This window comes from Cervus canadensis, chromosome 3 (assembly GCF_019320065.1).
Source record: "Cervus canadensis isolate Bull #8, Minnesota chromosome 3, ASM1932006v1, whole genome shotgun sequence".
Classification (NCBI taxonomy): Eukaryota; Metazoa; Chordata; class Mammalia; order Artiodactyla; family Cervidae; genus Cervus; species Cervus canadensis.
In genome coordinates this window covers 41,126,450-41,144,895 of record NC_057388.1, presented here as the reverse complement: position 1 = coordinate 41,144,895, position 18,446 = coordinate 41,126,450, and the positions used below count along the sequence as shown (strand labels likewise).

The window sequence follows — 18,446 nt, the reverse complement described above, 5'->3', positions numbered from 1 at the left end:
TAGGGAACTATATTCAATACCTTGTAATAACCCATAATAGAAAAGAATCTGAAAAAAAAAAAATACATATGTGCGTGACCGAATCACTTTTCTGTACACCAGAAACTAACACAATATAGTAAATCAACTAAAATAAAAGACAAATACCATATGATCTCTTTTATATGTGGAACCTAAAAACCAAATCAAACCAACCCCCAAACCACGTTTATAGATACAGAGAACAGATTGGTGGTTGTAGGAGGCAGGGGGTAGGAGGTGAGGGGAGAAATGAATGAATATTTTTGCTTTGTTTAAATTGAATTTAAATTAGAAAAAAAAAAAAAAGCACAAGGATAGGCATGGCACAGGGAGGGTGAAGAGTGAGAAAAAGAAAGAACCTGGTCTGATGCAGGTAAAGGTACATATTGTGAAACAGTGAAAAGGTTGGAAGAGTTCAATCAAGTCTAGTTGTTTAGAAGCTCTGGTTACTGGAACTTCGGAATCAAAGCAGCTCCATGGAGCATCTGCAGCACTTACTGACTACAAAGGCTCCTGGGGTCCTGGAGCAGCAATGGGGCCCAAGACACTGCCCACAGGGACCTGCTATGTCTTAGGGAAAATATAATACCTCCAGGAAGGGTAAAAGGGGCAGCTGTGCCTGGCTTCCTATGGAAGACCATTTCCTGAATAAAACAAGTTTGCATGGCCTCGGCCAAGAAGAGATGTACTGCTGACAGATTTTGTCTTAAAGTTTGTAGACCAAGGAAACCCTATCTTGCTTATATGAGATACATTATAGTCTGTCTCATCTGCAATGGAAGAACCTCATGATAAGCAACACAGTGTTAACACCTTGAGGCAAACTACATTTTATAATCAACTGGCTTATCAAGTTATTCACAAACAAAAAATTAGCCTTCAGCAAAAGGCAAAATATTTGCATAATATTTGTTCAAAGGACTAACCATTACAACAGATCCTATAACTTTCTGGTCACATAATTTCTGAAATTGTAGCTGAACAAAAGACCTCCTAAGGGCTTCCATGATCTGTCTGCAACTCATGTTCATTTCCTGCTGGCCTTATTTCCCACCACTCTGCCCTTGTTCACTCCAGTCCAGCCTCACTGACCTCACTATCCTGGAACAGCCAGAGTCTACCAAGCACTCCAGCCTCCGGGCCTTCATGCTGGCTACTCCTTCTGCCGGAAATGTGTTTCCCCTCCTGCTGCTGCTCAATTGCTTCAGCGGTGTCCGACTCTGTGCGACCCTATGGACGGCAGCCTGCCAGGCTCCTCTGTCCATGGGGTTCTCTAGGCAAGAGTAGCCTGCCATACCCTCCTCCAGGGGATCTTCCTGACCCAGGGATCAAACCATTGCATAGACGCATGCTTGCTGCCCCTCTCCTTTCAGGTCTCTGTTTAAAAACTCCTTTAATGAAGTTTCCTAGGATCATCCCTCAAACTGTCTAGGCTCAAATACTAACCTCTTCCCGACCTTTGGGACCAGCTTCTTTCTGCCTGTAGCACCTGTTCAGTCTGCAGGTGGTAATTGCCTTTTTTAATATTTCTGTTATTCACTGTCATATTATTTTCTGTACGTTCTTGTTTACTTGGAAGAAATGCAAAGAACATGCCTGACATGACCTTTGCCTTTTTATTCTGAGATAAACCTATTTGTAAATATGCTTGCAGTTTGACTTAGTAGTTCAATAAATCTTCATCTATCAACAAGTACTAAAAACTGTAATGTCATTACCTGGTTGAAGCTCATTACTCTTTCCTTCTTTAGCAGCTTGAACTAAACTTGTAGCTAATGGAAAAAGAAAAAAAAAATCCATTAGCGAATGATCTATGCAGTGGCTTGTTAAAGTTTACCAGAGAATACCCAGAATAAGGGAGGGCTCAAAGGATCTGTCAGTGGATAATTAAAGTAAAATACAAAGCACTCTTTATTGTAGGTAGACTCTACAGATTCTTTATTTCAAATCTTATCTCAAAAGTACATCTTTTCCCAGAATAATCAACTATTGTAAAAATTCAATACTTTGAAACTCAAAAAATATAGCTTAGTTCTCGACTTGTAGCAATAAAAGAGTTCAACTTACCCAGCAAAGTTTTCTCCCTGTTGACTGAGCAACTGACAACTTGCAAATCTTTCTCAAATGTATAGAGATGCTATTAAAAGAGAAGTATTTTTTAATTTGGAGTTTCATGTTAAACAACAATTTTATGAATGCAAATCCCCACTCAGCTTTTTAGCAAGTATCACTGTGGCAAGCATTTTATTAAAGGACCATCAATGAACCAGTTTATCTATACTGAGAAGTTTCAGATTATTTTTTAAGAAAAAAGTTTGCTATTGTAGGCCAGGTTTGGCACTGAAATTTAACCACAAGACAACACAGGGTAGTGGTTAAAAGCACAGACCTTGAAGTCAAGCTGGACCCAGGCTCAAACCCTAATTCTGTCACTTGCCAGCTGTGACTTTGGATGAGTTACTCAACCATTCTATCCTCCCACCAGCAAAATAGGAATCATGCTACTACCTATCTTGGGAGATCCTTAGAAGTGCTAAGTTAAATAATCCATGTGAGAATACTTACTACGATGTCTGCTACACATAATAAGCACTCAAGGGTGAGCAATTAGGATTATGAAGGCAAGTTAACATTTTAATCAAACTATATAACTATGACATCATTAACTATGTCTAAGAGACTGTCACAAGTGCATCTCCTAAAAGATGCCCATTTTTAGAATACTGGCAAAGTAACCTGCTATTTTTATCTAATCTGTATTTTATTTTCTTGCTGTTTAAATGTTGCAAGATTCTATTTCCTGGAATATCAAAGAAAATTAAGATGGTCATGTAGAAGGAGGATGTGAGGTGCAGACTGAGGAAATGGAGACAATCACAGTTATATTAAGCAAACTCTCTTAAAACATATTCAGGGTATAAGGAAAGACAGAATGTTAGACTTCAGGAGAGAACAAGTTAAGAGAAACAGTGACTAGTAGAACTATTAAGAAGGTAAATAGTATTTGCAGACTAAAAAAGCACTGAAAACATACTAGAATGCAATGGCCAAAAGTTGATTAAAAATGTCGAGAAGTCAGGAAAAGTAAACTTTGAGTTAATAAGAAGGCTCTGAATTCATGTGACAAATTATGGTTTCCTTTATTCTTGCTCTGAGGGATCCTTATTTATAAATAAGAAGAGGAATGAATGTATATACTTAATTGTAACTGCTTCTTCCTTTTTAATTATATAATAACACACATAGTCTAATAAGTGTTTAAAACATGCAAACACTACCAAATAAAAAGTCTAAGTTCTCCATTATATTCACCCTATCCCAACCCCTTTTGAAAAAGAAACATTTTGTAATTTACTCTGTAGTCTTTCAGATCATTCAAAATGAGTTTTTAATATATTTACACACATATATATTATGTCATTTTCTTGCAAGTTTTTTAAAACAAATGGAATGCGTTATTCTAGCAACTTGCTTTTTCAAGTAATAATGTGTTTTGGAATGACTCTGTGACAGTGTACATTTATAGACTTCTCAGTCTCTTGATATTTACAAATTATTTTTATATAGACACAAAGGGACCCCTCCCATTTGCCTCAAGACTTAGACAAGCCTGTCACATCAACCAGTGTCTTATGTGAGTTGTCTGGGGAAAGATTAAGAAAAAGAGGCTGGTTCTATAACTGGATCTTTGAGAAGTAACCAGAAGAAAATCAGTAAAGTTCTGTAGAAGCAGAACTCAGAGTCAGAGGTCATTCTGACATCCTAAGATTCTGGGAAACACACATCGTAGGGAGGCCACTGGACTTCCTACATTCCTACAGAATATTGGATAATTGGTTTGAGCCTATTCAGCTTAAATCTCAAAGGACTAAAAGACTACAGTTGACATTTGGTGCAGGAGTCCTCACAGTTTTTTTTTTTTTTTTTTAAAGATAGTATAAATAAAAAGGGAAACTAAAGGCAGTAAAGTAACTGATAACTAATGTATAATTTATGGTGATTTTTACCTCATTTTGTTTGGTTTGGTAATCATACAATCCAAAGAAGACATTTCCCTTATCGTCCTGAAAGGAAAAAATTAACTAGATGTTTATTAAAGGTCATTGCTTAGGAATTTACTAGTTTTAAAAGAAATCTGCAATAATTCAACCAGTATGAGCAATAAGCACTCTAAAGGTAGCCTGCTATGCATATCAGAGAAGGACTGAACACGATTCAGATGGCAGCACAGGTCAAGCGGTGAAAGGGACCAAGAACATACAGCTCAGGGAGTCTGAGGGAGCCTGTCTATAGGACACAGCAGAGTGACGGAGCAAATCTTTTTCTACTTTCATTTATTTCTGTAAAAGAATATGAACGATGGATACTGAAAGTAGGTAGAATGAGTCCATGATAGTCTTATAAGTAAAACTTCTTGGCAAACAGATGGCGAAACAATGGAAACAGTGACAGATTTTATTTTCTTGGGCTCCAAAATCACTGTGGATGGTGACTGCAGTGATGAAATAAAAAGACGCTTGCTCCTTGGAAGAAAAGCTATAACAAGTTTAGACAGTGTATTAAAAAGCAGAGACATTACTTTGCTGACAAAGGTCCATACAGTCAAAGCTATGGTTTTTCCAGTCGTCATGTACGGATGTGAGAGCCGGACAATAAAAAAGGCTGAGCACCAAAAACTGATGCCTTCAAACTGTGGTGTTGGAGAAGACTCTTGAGAGTCCCTTGGACTGAAAGACCAAACCAGTCAATCCTAAAAGAAGTCAACCCTGAATATTCATTGGAAGGACTGATGTTGAAGCTGAAGCTCCAATACTCTGGCCACCTGATGAGAAGAACTGACTTATTAGAAAAGACCCTGATGCTGGGAAAGACTGAAGGCAAGAAGAGAAGGGGACGGCAGAGGATGAGATGGTTGGATGGCATCATCAACTCAATGGACATGAGTTTGAGCAAACTCCAGGAGATGGTAAAAGACAGGGAAGCTTGGTAAAGAGTCAGACATGACTAAGCGACTGAACAACCACCAAAAACTTCATGAATCATAGAATTCCTTGAATGTAGCATCCTCATGGATACAACCTAAAATAACTTTTTTAAAGCAAAAACAGTAATACAACTTGCAAAGCAAACTGGCCACTGCAATTATTCTTTAATGTTTCACTATTACAGTAAAGTTATCCACGAAGTTAAATTTTCTTTCCTTAGAACAGTTAACATTGAAAACACACTGTTAAATAATAATGCCTCAAAACTCTGAGTATACAGAAATCCGAACAGATGATGTACAGTAATAATATTTAATGTTTTCTCAAAGATAAAAACTTAACATATTGATTAAGTTCAAATATCTCTTACTTGGCATTTTTCCTCTAGAGGATGAAACTGTTCATTTATTCAAAACCTTTGAGCACTGTATCAGACATTGGGTATAGTTTTATTTTATTTAAAAAAAGGAAAAATATTACATAAGACTGAATTTCAATTACCCTATTCAATCTCACAAAATAAAAAAAAGTCATATGTTAAGGATTAAATGCCAACAAGTCTTATTCACTACACCTTAAAAAGATAAAGCATAAAACTCTGTTGAAAAAATAAATATAAATGGTTAAAGAGTAAATTTTATGTTAAATATATGTATGTTTGCTTAGCTGCTCTATGTTCAATGCTTTGCGATCCCATGAATGCTTTGCTCCTTTATCCATGGGGATTCTCCAGGCAAGAATACTGGAGTGGGTTGCCATGCCCTCCTCATGTTATGTATATTCTACCACAATTTAAAAAATCATATAGACTTACCTTACAGGTATAAATAATATTTCTGTTTCTTTCAACATTTAGTACACGTAAGCACTCATAATTGTTTTCTAAAACACCTAAAACAGAAATAATTACAAGTTAATATCTAAAAGGAGATGTTTAAAAACATATCTAACAAAAATATATCTGCATTAGAGTTTAAAAGCCAAATACAAAAGAACACTGATAATTCCATTATATAGAGCTTAAAAACAGGCAAAGCTAATCTATTTTATGGAGATCAGATTAGTAATGACCTCTAAGGAAGAGGAAAGTAGTGATTAGCAAGTATCTCACGGAAATCTTGCTAATGGAAGTGTACATTGGACAAAACTAGCAGAATCTACCAAGGCTGAATATATATGGCTCAACAATTGTCTGTGTACTTATATCTCATCAGAAGTATATACATAGTTTGGCAAGACACATATGACATATACAGCACTATGATTCATAATAGCCAAAACTGGAAATGCAAAATATTCATCAAGCAAAGAACTAATAAATCATGATATATTCAAACAATGGAATGTTACATAATAGTAAGAATTAATTAACTTGCTATAATATACATACATACATAAATAATTGAGTAAAAGAAACTTATATTTTCACTCCTCCCCAAAAAGGCACAAACTGTATGATATAATTTATGCACAAGTTTCAAAAACTGTCAAAAAGAATCTATGGTGCTAGATGAATGACAGCTGAAAAGGAGTTCGAAGGGGATCTTCGGGGTTCTATTCATGTTCTCCTTCCTGCTCCGAGTGCTGGTTCCACGGAGGTGCCTCACTTTGTGAAAATTAAGTGAGCTGTGCACTGTGATCTGTATACTTTTCTGTATGAAGGCCTTCTTCAACGACAGATATAAAGATTGTTTACACAAAACATTTAACTTGTAAGTTAATTGATCATCACCTTTCTTCTAAAATTTTAGGATATTCCTCTGAATTCTACAGTTAAAGGATGTAAACACTGGTTAGAAACATCATCGATAATTATTATCATTAATCAGAGAGAAATGCATATTTCCCCAATTTCCTCTAAATAAATTGCTTAAACTTGACTCATCTTCCCCATACAAGAATAGTGTTTTCAGATGTTAAAATATCATGTTGATTATGACAAATACCAATATTCAGAAAAAAATATGCAAAATACCCTATAAATCAGAGCAAATTTCAGCCTGTATTCCTGATTAAAAAGGAAAAATCAAGATACAAAATCAGGATAATTGGTGAGCTCAATCCCTGCAACTGGAGCTGGCAGTGGAAAACATTTAGAGAGGCAAAGAGCGGGTTCACTGAGAACCCAGGAATCATCCTGTGCTCTCTCTTCCCAACTCTTCAAAGAAAGAAACTGCATGGATTTTCTGCAGACACAGCAAAGGGAGGGGCAAGTGTTGCTTATATATGTGTATATACAGCTTTCAATGTCTAGTGAGGTATCAGAAACACTTCTCAATGATTAAAAAAAATAATCACTTGGTCTCTTAGAATAACAGTATGATTCAGTTAGCTTACTGCTGAATAGCAAAGAAAAGGTAAACAGAATGAACTGTTTCCTCTATCATACTTACAATAGGAAAATGGGTAATTACTAAAAAATCCTTTAAGGTAGATTTTGCAGACACCTAAAGAGAATTTCTGTGAGTTATTTTTCATCCTGCATATGACTCAAAACTCCTGGAATGGAATGTGTCAATATTTCACAAAGTATTTTTTTTTCTTTCCAGATTATAAGGATGCTGGGACTTTCTCAAAAGTACACTTAAAAGGTTTTAACTAAGATAAGAAACTGCTTTATAAGAATCTTGCTAAGAAAATCCAATTTCCTTGCAAAAGCACACCTATTTTCAAATCACTATAATAAAGAGGAAAAAAGTCTTCAACAAGTGCAGATTACAACAATTGATATATGCTTATTCCATTAAATCAGTGGTTCTCAAGGCTGGTTGTGTTAGAATCATCAGGGGAAATTTTAAAAGAACATGGATGCCCAAATCCTGCCCCCAAATATTCAGATTTTTTTTTGAGCTGGTGAAGGTCCTACTCTCTCCTGTGTGTGTTTTTAAGTTCACTTTGTTATTCTAATGGGCAGCCAGAACTGAGAACCACTGAACTACATATATACGATATACATTAAACAATATTTATTAGACAGCACAATTATAACCAGCTTATAATGTAATCATGATATACAGATTTGAAGGAAATAATAAAAATTATGCCTTTATGGGTCTGTTAGGGAGCAATGATTGCAGTTTTAAATAATCCTGCAGTTAAGCTCATGGTTCTCATCTCTAGGACATTTGCATTAGATAAATTTGGCAATACTGGAAATCCAGAGACTGGCATCTCACCACACACTATAAACCGGCAAGCCCTTCCTCTTCAGATTAGCTGCTCATGTTTTAGACACACCCTTTTAAAGACTTATTTAATAACCTCTTTGCTTATTCATTCTGACTATTCTCCCACAGTTCATCATTGGAAAGTCCAGAGGAGGAAGTTTAGCAATTTCAAATGAGGAAATGTGGTTTAATTTTACAGTTTAGTTAAATCAGAGTTCATGAAGAAAAAATGTAGCATTTTGATAGATACTTGCATAAAAGTAAATCTATTATAAAAAAATAAATAGATACTAAAGGTGTTGGCAAAGTCACAGCTCATGTGAAATTTAAGCTGGTTTGCCACATAGTCTCATCCAGCTCAATGTATTCTTTGCTAAACACCAGTGATTTCACTTTAAAAGAAGATGTTTAGCAAGTATGCAGATATGGTTTCCAATTGCTATGAAATAAGATAAATCTCATATAAAAGTATTTCTTTTCTTTCCAATGACTATGGGAGCATGGGAAGTCTCACAGCCTTATAAAAAAACTTGAACTAGGTTCTAAAACACAGATCAAGGAGTGTTAAAATATGATTATACCCATGACATTTCATTCTGTAAATAATTCACATAAATCCTCCTGCTCAATATGACTAGATGCTATAATTCCTAAACTTATGAAGTAAACATCATTATGTGATTTATATTTCATGTTCTGGATAAAATGAGGAAAATCAAGGGTGGGGTGATGAAGCCATAAAGAGAGAAGAGACTCAGAAAAGAAGACTAGGAGAGTAGGGGAAGGAACAGTGAACAGGAAGGACAGTGGCAAGAGACTGAAACGATAAACAACAATCATGTGACAAAGCCAGTCTCTGGCCCCCAGATCTGTCTGGGGGTACCTAGGAGGCAACAGCAAAAGCACTACCCATGAGACAGTCACCTGGTACAATATACCACTTCCCTGGAAAAGATGAATAATTACTATACTAGAAAGAACAATCAGTCTGGAATATTACTAAATTCTAACAAATTCACAAATCTAGTACTAATCGAAGTGGACAAGGAGACACAGGAATGGAAACCCACATTCTTCCTGGTCTTAAGTATATGTGCCATTGAAACCTCAGAAAATTCACATACCACAGACTTCTTCTTAAGTTTCCTGAGGATCTGATACATCCCAAGAGGAGATTAAGCATTAGACACAAAAACTAATATATAAAATCTATTATATTGCTACATACCAGTAATAGTACATATAATGTTTTTAAATGTGCCATTTTTGAGAGCAACAAAAACAAATAATAGCCCAGGAGTAAATCAAGCAAATCTTCATGGAGAAAATTTTAAGACTTGTTAAGAGTCATAAAAAGACTCTAAATAAATAACAGGCTATATACTTTGTTCACAGTTGGGAAGATTTAATACTGTAAAGATGCAACTTCTCCCCTAGCTGATCTATAGATTCACTGTAACTCAAATAAAAAATCCAACAGACTTTTTGGTGAAATCGGACAGGCTGATTCCAAAATCTATATGTAAGAACAAGGAGCATAAAATAGCCAAGGGGATCCAAACAGTGACTGAGGTGAGGAGACTTACTCTACCAGTTACCAAGACTTAACAGAAAGATAGTTATTAAGATGTCTTCACCTTATATAGACCAACGGAACAAAACTTAAACCCAGAAAAGAAGACTCACACGCATACGGAAACATGATGTGTAAAGGAAGTGGTTTTGCTGTCAATGAGAAAAGGTAGGGCTATCTGGTTAGTGACCGTGGAACTACTAGCTATTAACAAAGAAAAACAATGCAGTTTACAAAAGAATATTTTAACACATGTAAGCCAAAAAAAGGCAGAGGAGCCCGAGATCAAATTGCCAACATCCGCTGCATCATTGAAAAAGCAAGAGAGTTCCAGAAAAACATCTATTTCTGCTTTATTGACTATGCCAAAGCCTTTGACTGTGTGGATCACAATAAACTGTGGAAAATTCTGAAAGAGATGGGAATACCAGACCACCTGACCCACCTCTTGAGAAACCTATACGCAGGTCAGGAGGCAACAGTTAGAACTAGACATGGAACAACAGACTGGTTCCAAATAGGAAAAGGAGTAAGTCAAGGCTGTATATTGTCACCCTGCTTATTTAACTTATATCCAGAGTACATCATGAGAAACGCTGGGCTGGAAGAAGCACAAGCTGGAATCAAGATTGCCGGGAGAAATATTAATAATCTCAGATATGCAGATGACACCACCCTTATGGCAGAAAGTGAAGAGGAACTAAAAAGCCTCTTAATGAAAGTGAAAGAGGAGAGTGAAAAAGTTGGCTTAAAGCTCAACAATCAGAAAACTAAATAAGATCATGGCATCTGGTCCCATCACCTCATGGGAAATAGATGGGGAAACAGTGGAGATAGTGTCAGACCTTATTTTTTTGGGCTCCAAAATCACTGCAGATGGTGATTGCAGCCATGAAATTAAAAGACGCTTACTCCTTGGAAGGAAAGCTGTGACCAACCTAGACAGCATATTAAAAAGCAGAGACATTACTTTGCCAACAAAGGTCCATCTAGTCAAGTCTATGGTTTTTCCAGTGGTCATGTATGGATGTTGAGAATTGACTGTGAAGAAAGCTGAGTGCTGAAGAATTGATGCTTTTGAACTGTAGTGTTGGAGAAGATTCTTTAGAGTCCCTTGGCCTGCAAGGAGATGCAACCAGTCCATCCTAAAGGAGATCAGTCCTGGGTGTTCATTGGAAGGACTGATGCTGAAGCTGAAACTCCAATACTTTGGCCACCTCATGCGAAGAGTTGACTCATTGGAAAAGACCCTGATGCTGGGAGGGGTTGGGGGCAGGAGAAGAAGGGGACGACAGAGGATGAGATGGCTGGATGGCATCACTGACTCGATGGACATAAGTTTGAGTAAACTCCGGGAGTTGGTGATGGACAGGGAGGCCTGGCGTGCTGCGATTCATGGGGTCGCAAAGAGTCGGACACAACTGAGCAACTGAACTGAACTGAAGCTACAAATAACAACAAAATAAAACCATGTAAGGACCACCCAGCTTAAAAGTAACAGATATCAAGACTACTTCTAAAGGTTCCAGTGTTCCCCTATCTGATTCGTATATCACATTACACACAGAAATACATTCCAGATGAATTTAAAAAATAACAAAATTCAAAATGAAAAGCTTTAAAGCTTTTAGAAGTTAATATAAAAATGTCTTCATGGCTTCTAAGTTTCTTTAAAATATCCCAAAAGCACAAACCATAAAGGAAAAACACTCACAAATTAGACTACATTATAATCAAGAACTCATTTATCAAAGGTAACTACAAACTGAAAAAAACAACAAATACTTGCAACATATATGATTAACAAAGGACTAGAATCCAGAATGAAGAATGCCTTAAAATCAATATGGAAAAAAAAACCCACAACAGAAAAACAGACAAAAGGATGAACACCCTACAGAAGAAGAAACACAGATAGCCACTTAAGTATATAGAGATGTTCAACCTCAGATCATAAAGAAGTATTATTTACTTCTGACACCAGTCTGACAAGAAATTAAACACTTGGAAAATTCAAGAGCTTGTAAAGATACAGAGTACCAAAATATTTTGATAACACAAATGATACAAGTATTTTACCCAGGAGGCCACCCAGTGGATAAAGAATCTGCCTTCAATGTCTTAGATGCAAGAGACACAGGCTCTATCTCTGGGTCAAAAAGATCCCACAGAAAAGGGCATGGCAACCCACTTCAGCATTCTTGCCTGGAGAACCCACGGACAGAGGAGCCTGACAGGCTACAGTGCATAGGGTCGCAGAGTCTGACACATGCAGCAGTTGAGCATGCAGGAAAAGTGAAGATGTGCGTGGCCTGTGACTCAGCAACCTCACTGTCAGACATCTGTCCTGGAGGAGCTTGCACCAGGGGACGTGCACAAGGTTAGTAAAAGCATTGACTATAACAGCAAACCCAGAAACCTCCCGAAGGTCACCATCAGGAAAAGGATAAGTAAGCTGGGTTCCCTAGGGAACACCCTGAGACACTTTAGTACACAGGATATTTACTAGATTGTGTTCATTAAAGTAGGATTAATGTCTGTAACAGGAAGGAGAAGAAAGCAGGACCGGGGGTGGGGGGGGGGGGGGGGGGGGAAGAAGTCAAGCTACAATAAAGGTCCAGCGGCCTCAGGTGACTTTGGGGTCCTCCATCAAGGAAGCTCTAGAATTGAAATGAATTGCCACAGTTGTCCCATGTGAGTAAAAATGCCCAGGCTTTTATATCCTACCTGAACCCCTTATTAGAGGAGGGCATACCTAAAGAGGCATAAACTTTGTGATACAGCCCTCTGCCGAAGCCATCCCTGAAGATGCTGACAGCTGAGGGCTCTGATACCACATTCACAGCACCTAGGACAAGCCCATCCTTGAAACAAAGATCTAAGCATTGCATCTCCATGTTTACCATATTGTATAGTCACACAAACGGAATATTACACAGCAGTGAAAAGTAATGCCCTACAGCAGTCAACATGGTGCTAGTGGTAAAGAACCCGCTTGCCAATGCACAAGATATAAGAGATCCAGGTTCGATCCCTGGGTTGGGAAGATCCCCTGGAGGAGGACATGGCAACCCACTCCAGTATTTTTGCCTGGAGAATCCCATGGACAGAGGAGCCTGGCAGGCTATAGTCTGTGGTATCACATGACTGAAGCAATTCATCACACATCACATACCAGTCAACATGGATAAATCTTACAATACTGAGAAGGAAAAAAAAGCAGAATTCATATGATATTCTTTCACTTAAAGTTCACAAACAAGAAGCTAACAAACACACGAAAAGATGCTCAACATCACTCATTATCAGAGAAATGCAAATCAAAACCACAATGAGGTACCATTACACGCCAGTCAGGATGGCTGCTATCCAAAAGTCTACAAGCAATAAATGCTGGAGAGGGTGTGGAGAAAAGGGAACTCTCTTACACTCTTGGTGGGAATGCAAACTAGTATAGCCGCTATGGAAAACAGTGTGGAGATTTCTTAAAAAACTGGAAATAGAACTGCCATATGACCCAGCAATCCCACTTCTGGGCATACACACTGAGGAAACCAGATCTGAAAGAGACACGTGCACCCCAATGTTCATCGCAGCACTGTTTATAATAGCCAGGACATGGAAGCAACCTAGATGCCCATCAGCAGATGAATGGATAAGGAAGCTGTGGTACATATACACCATGGAATATTACTCAGCCGTTAAAAAGAATTCATTTGAATCAGTCCTAATGAGATGGATGAAACTGGAGCCCATTATACAGAGTGAAGTAAGCCAGAAAGATAAAGAACATTACAGCATACTAACACATATATATGGAATTTAGAAAGATGGTAACGACAACCCTATATGCAAAACAGAAAAAGAGACACAGAAGTACAGAACAGACTTTTGAACTCTGTGGGAGAAGGTGAGGGTGGGATGTTTCAAAAGAACAGCATGTATATTATCTATGGTGAAACAGATCACCAGCCCAGGTGGGATGCATGAGACAGGTGCTCGGGCCTGGTGCACTGGGAAGACCCAGAGGAATCGGGTGGAGAGGGAGGTGGGAGGGGGGATCGGGATGGGGAATACGTGTAACTCTATGGCTGATTCATATCAATGTATGACAAAACCCACTGAAAAAATAAATAAATAAATAAAGGGAAAAAAAAGAAAATGAAATGATATTTTGCTTAGGGAGATACAGGTTAAAACTACAAATATATTTTCACATATATAAAAGTTTAAATGGTTGTAGGCAACAACATATAGATGGGAAATATAAAGAGAAATAGGATCAAATAGGGAGACCCAAGATCCAACAAAAGTCTTGCTATTGTTCTACTTTTAAGACAAGTACATGGTTTTGCTTTTATATTATTTATAGCTTACATGTGTTAAAATATTCTTTTGTATAACTGTTTTAATTTTTTTTTTGTATAACTGTTTTAATTTTTTTAAAGAACAAACATTTTCTTCATTTATTTCAGGAGAAATAATTTCCCCAAAGTTCAACCCAGAACCAGGAACAGAAGCAGTAACCAAATCTGGTCTCCTTATTTCTTAACCCCTTATTGACTAAAATGCTATCCCACTGAATTTCTGCCTGGCTAACTTAGCCTAGCTCTCTGGCTATTTTGCCAGAAATATGTCATACCTCAGGAGTACTACTTAGCACCACTAAGAAATCTTCAACTGTATTTATTGATGTAAAAACATTAAGGCTTCAAATTTAGATAGCAAGTGTGCAGAGAGGAGACTTTACAATGGTATAATTATTCATAATTTACATTTGAAAAGCCAAGACTTTGAAAGGAAAATAATTTGCACAAATGTGTGGAGTCAGAGCTATGCTAGAGATAAAATAGAATTCCAGTTTCCTCTGCCAGTGCTACAAATTACAGCAGAAGAAGAAATAACTTGTGGGGGTTTTTAAGCTGCCACCACTAGTGATTATCAGAAGTAACAATGTCTTTTAGTATAACAGGGCTAATATTTTTGCCAAGCTGCTCTGTAGGAGCAAAATACTACCAATATGTAAGTTTACTTTCTGAGGACCCAAGGGTATCTGCTGTTTGGTGGAATGTCAATGCACAAGTCTATGTGTCTTCACAGATGAATTAAAGACACAAGGAAGCCAAAACCTAACAGGCTCACACACAGCTTTTCAATCACAACACATTACTGAAACATTAAGACTGTGGCATTTCACACTTCATCTAACTTCTCATTCTTGAGCACCTGCCACTTAGCTATATAAGGAGATGGTCCAGAGAAAAGGGGCTTCCCAGGTGACACCATGGTAAAGAATTTGCCTGCCAATGCAGGAGACTCAAGAGACACAGGTTCGACCCCTGGGTTGGGAAGATTCCTTGGAGTAGGAAATGGCAACCAGCTCCATATTCTTGCCTGAAAAATTCCATGGACAGAGGAGCCTGGCGGGCTATAGTTCACTGGGTCACAAAGAGTTGGACATGACTGAGTACACAGGCCAAAGAAAGGACCACTTTGTGTTGAAAGGCACAAACCTTCATAAACTAGACATCCAGGAGACTTTTTAAAATGCAGCACCACCCCCTCACCCCACCAAAGTGAGCCTTTACTAATAATGACACTAGTCATTAGTCAAACTCACTAGTCAAACTGGAGTCTTGAACTAGACAAAGATGACTCTGTATTTGGAACCAAGAGAGCCAACATGCCAAAACAAGGAACCCTACAAATATTCTGCTAAAACCACAGGACAGAAAACTTTCTCCAGTGATGAGGGGAAAGGAGTTGTAGATACTGGTAATTTGATAGCCGTTTCCCAAAAATGCCTTCCAGCAGTCTACAGTGCTTACGGAAACCAGAAGTGGGGGAAATACACTGAAGTGGCTAGCTCCTGTGCACAAATGGGATTCCAGGGTATCATTGCTTAGAACCTGAATCTAAGCCCTGAAGATGCAATATTATGTGAAGCAAACTTCTCTTCTTACAAAACAACCTGAGAAATCACGGAGTTCCCCTTCTTTAAAGCTTCAATTGATCAATGCTGGGAAGGCTCAAAAGTCACTTTTCACTCCCTCAAAATCAAAGGATTTCTGAGACACATGAAAACCAAAGCCTCAACTGCGGGGAATGTATTCCAATCCACCCTGAGAAAATAGGGCAGGACACCTGAGCATCTTTTCTTTCTCATAAAGTGAGACCTTCCAGCCCCTAGTCTTGCTAGAGCCCCTACCCGGGTGACAAACGTTTTTAAAACAGGTGAGATGTGAGTGAAGCATAGAGAGCCACCCTCTCCCACGCCCCGCAGCCTTGCGCCAGGGGAGCAGAGCCTGGGCAGCTGCTCCTCCTGCCTGATGAGATGATGCTTAGGGTACCACTAGTGTCCCCTGCCTTTCTGCTTAAGGTGACTTACTGTGGGCAACCAGTAAGCCAGAAGATGGCAGACTCGCCAGAAGAAGCAGTGTAGCTCGGCCGAGACTTTGCCCGGGGGCTGCCCCTTCAACCTTCACCCAGCGGCCCGGGGTGTGGATGGCAAAGCTCAGACTCTAAAGAGGGCAAGCTTCCCCTTTCAGGACCAAACTTCACAGGCTGGCAGGGGGCACAGGCTGCCGCTTTGGGTCGGCGCTCACCACTTGGGCGCAGCCCGAGAATCCCTAGACATGAGTGACTGTCCCGCCTCCACTCCCCCCACGGCCCCCCGGCCGGACGCGCCCCCCGCCCCGCCCCGCCCCCCGGCCGGACGCGCGCCCACAGCACCTGGGCCGCCGCCTCGGGCCCCGGCGGCCGCCGACGCCGCCAGCTGCGCCCGCAGCCACGGGAGCACGTCCTTTCCGAGATCGAAGTCGGCGATCAGACGGAGAGCCATCGCCTGGACGCGGCCACGGAGCGGCTCTGGGGCCCCGCGCCGCGGGCATTCCCGGCCGGCCGCGCACCACCGCGCCCGACTCCCGCCCCTCCTTCTCTCCCCTCCCCAGTCCCCCCCAACCCCCCCGCCCCGCTTTCGGTTCCGCCGCCGCCCGGACCCGAGAGGCCCCAGCACCGCCTCCTCCCGGCCCGCGCCGCGCACGCGAGCCCCGAGCTGGGCACACCCGGCCGGGGGGAAGGGAGACTGCGGCGCGGGGACCAGACCCCACCCGGCCCCAAACCCGCCGCTGGCACCCTCCAGGCTGAAGGCAGAGACGGGGGATTTGGTCTTTTAAGAGCTGTGGATGTCAATGTATGGTAAAAACCACTACAATATTGTAAAGTAATTAGCCTCCCATTAAAATTAAAAAAAGAAAAGGAAAAAGCTGTGGAGATGTGGGTGAACCGATGGTTTCCAAATTATGCTGCACGTTACATGTGGGCACTAGGTGTTTGGTTTTTTGTTTGTTTTTGTCTCTTTTAGTGCCCAGGTGAGTCCACTGTGCAACAAAGTTCAGAAACCAGTTGGCTAGAGAGAGGTAATACTAGCTGGTTCACCTGAGAAAGTTTCAAGTTCATTGCCAGGGCCAAAGCAGGTGGCGACTTGGGCTTGCTCGACCCAATTTCAGGGTGACGGTGTTTTATTAGTATTATTTAGGTAGTCAGTGGCAGGGAGGAGTGTGTGAAGAAGATGATTCTATTTTAAGAGAGGTGCGGAGACACTGGAAAGGGTCAGCTGGCTCAACACGAACAGGTCCTCTGCCTGTTTACCAGATTGTTCCCTACACTGGCTTCAACGAAGCTGAATTAAGGCTCCCTTTGCACTTTGTCTTTGAAAAGTGCTCTCCTTCCTCCAGGGTTATCTGTCACTTTGGACACCATCTCACCCCCATACAAGTACAAACAAGTCCAGTATTTTTGTTTGTTTGTTTGTTTGTTTGTTTTTAATCTTGCCACTCAGGTTTCTTTCCAACTGAGAGTGTTCTGTCACTACTGCTTGGATCCGGCACTGCAGATCCAATCCATCCTGAACATGAATGCCAAGTTATTACTCTCCCTCAAAGCTGTCTTCATGTCCCTATGTAAAGACCTGGAGGAAAGCCGACCCCAGGAACAAGTGCCTATGCTTTACCTGACCCTTCCAGCCTTTTCACCTAGACCTTCAGTTCCAGGTTGGCCTGACTCCAGAAACCCTCTGATTCCATCTTCCCTCTCAAAAAAAAAAAAAAAATCACCAGAGCCTTCCAAGCTGGATCCAGAAAGTCTTCTCACAGCTTCAGCCCCTAGTGACCTTCCTAACCCTGAACCTATAGAGAACTGTTGCTAGGACACCTCATTTGACAATCAAATACCACATGGAGACATGAACTGAATCTTGCCTCTTGGCACACTTCTCTGCAGCAGCACCCAGAAGTTGCTCGTCTGTTACTTAAGAATGAGTAAATGCAGTAACAGACTAAGGAGCTCTGTGTCACGTTTCTCAAAGTGAAGGTCTGAAAATACGTGCATTGCAGTCATCTGGGAAGGTGTTTTACCATGTGGACTCCTGGGCTCTAGTCTAGACCTGGGCAAGGCACAGAAAATGTGCATTTTAACCAGGGTCTTAGGTTGCAAAGAGCTGGACACGACTGAGCAACTAACAGCTTCATTTTTCTTTTAAGGTGATTTTTTAGGCTTGCTAAGATCTGAAAACTTCCTCTGTAAATAAAGATAAAAGAAACTCTTGATTTTCCCATACAGACCTGTTTTCCAGTTGAGGCAGTGGTTGATTTCAGGTAGTTCTCCACTCTCACCACCATATTCATAAGAAAATCATCCTAC

At 40.0% G+C, this 18,446-nt stretch overlaps 1 protein-coding gene across 3 annotated transcripts in view; it reads right to left on the bottom strand.

The window, feature by feature from the left end:
* The window catches only part of LOC122438271 (gamma-secretase activating protein), a 91,327-nt gene extending 74,647 nt beyond the window's left edge, over positions 1-16,680 (bottom strand). For 2 of the 3 annotated variants that reach the window (XM_043462950.1, XM_043462952.1), the window contains exons 1-5: positions 16,479-16,680; positions 5,821-5,897; positions 4,029-4,085; positions 2,089-2,158; positions 1,740-1,793 (exon numbers count right to left, since the gene is read on the bottom strand). In XM_043462950.1, the coding sequence (XP_043318885.1) occupies positions 1,740-1,793; positions 2,089-2,158; positions 4,029-4,085; positions 5,821-5,897; positions 16,479-16,587 (367 nt within the window). In that variant the 5' untranslated portion in view covers positions 16,588-16,680. The remainder of the gene's footprint in view (positions 1-1,739; positions 1,794-2,088; positions 2,159-4,028; positions 4,086-5,820; positions 5,898-16,478) is intronic. The other variant, XM_043462951.1, reaches the window with a different exon arrangement.
* Positions 16,681-18,446: the final 1,766 nt, after the last annotated feature.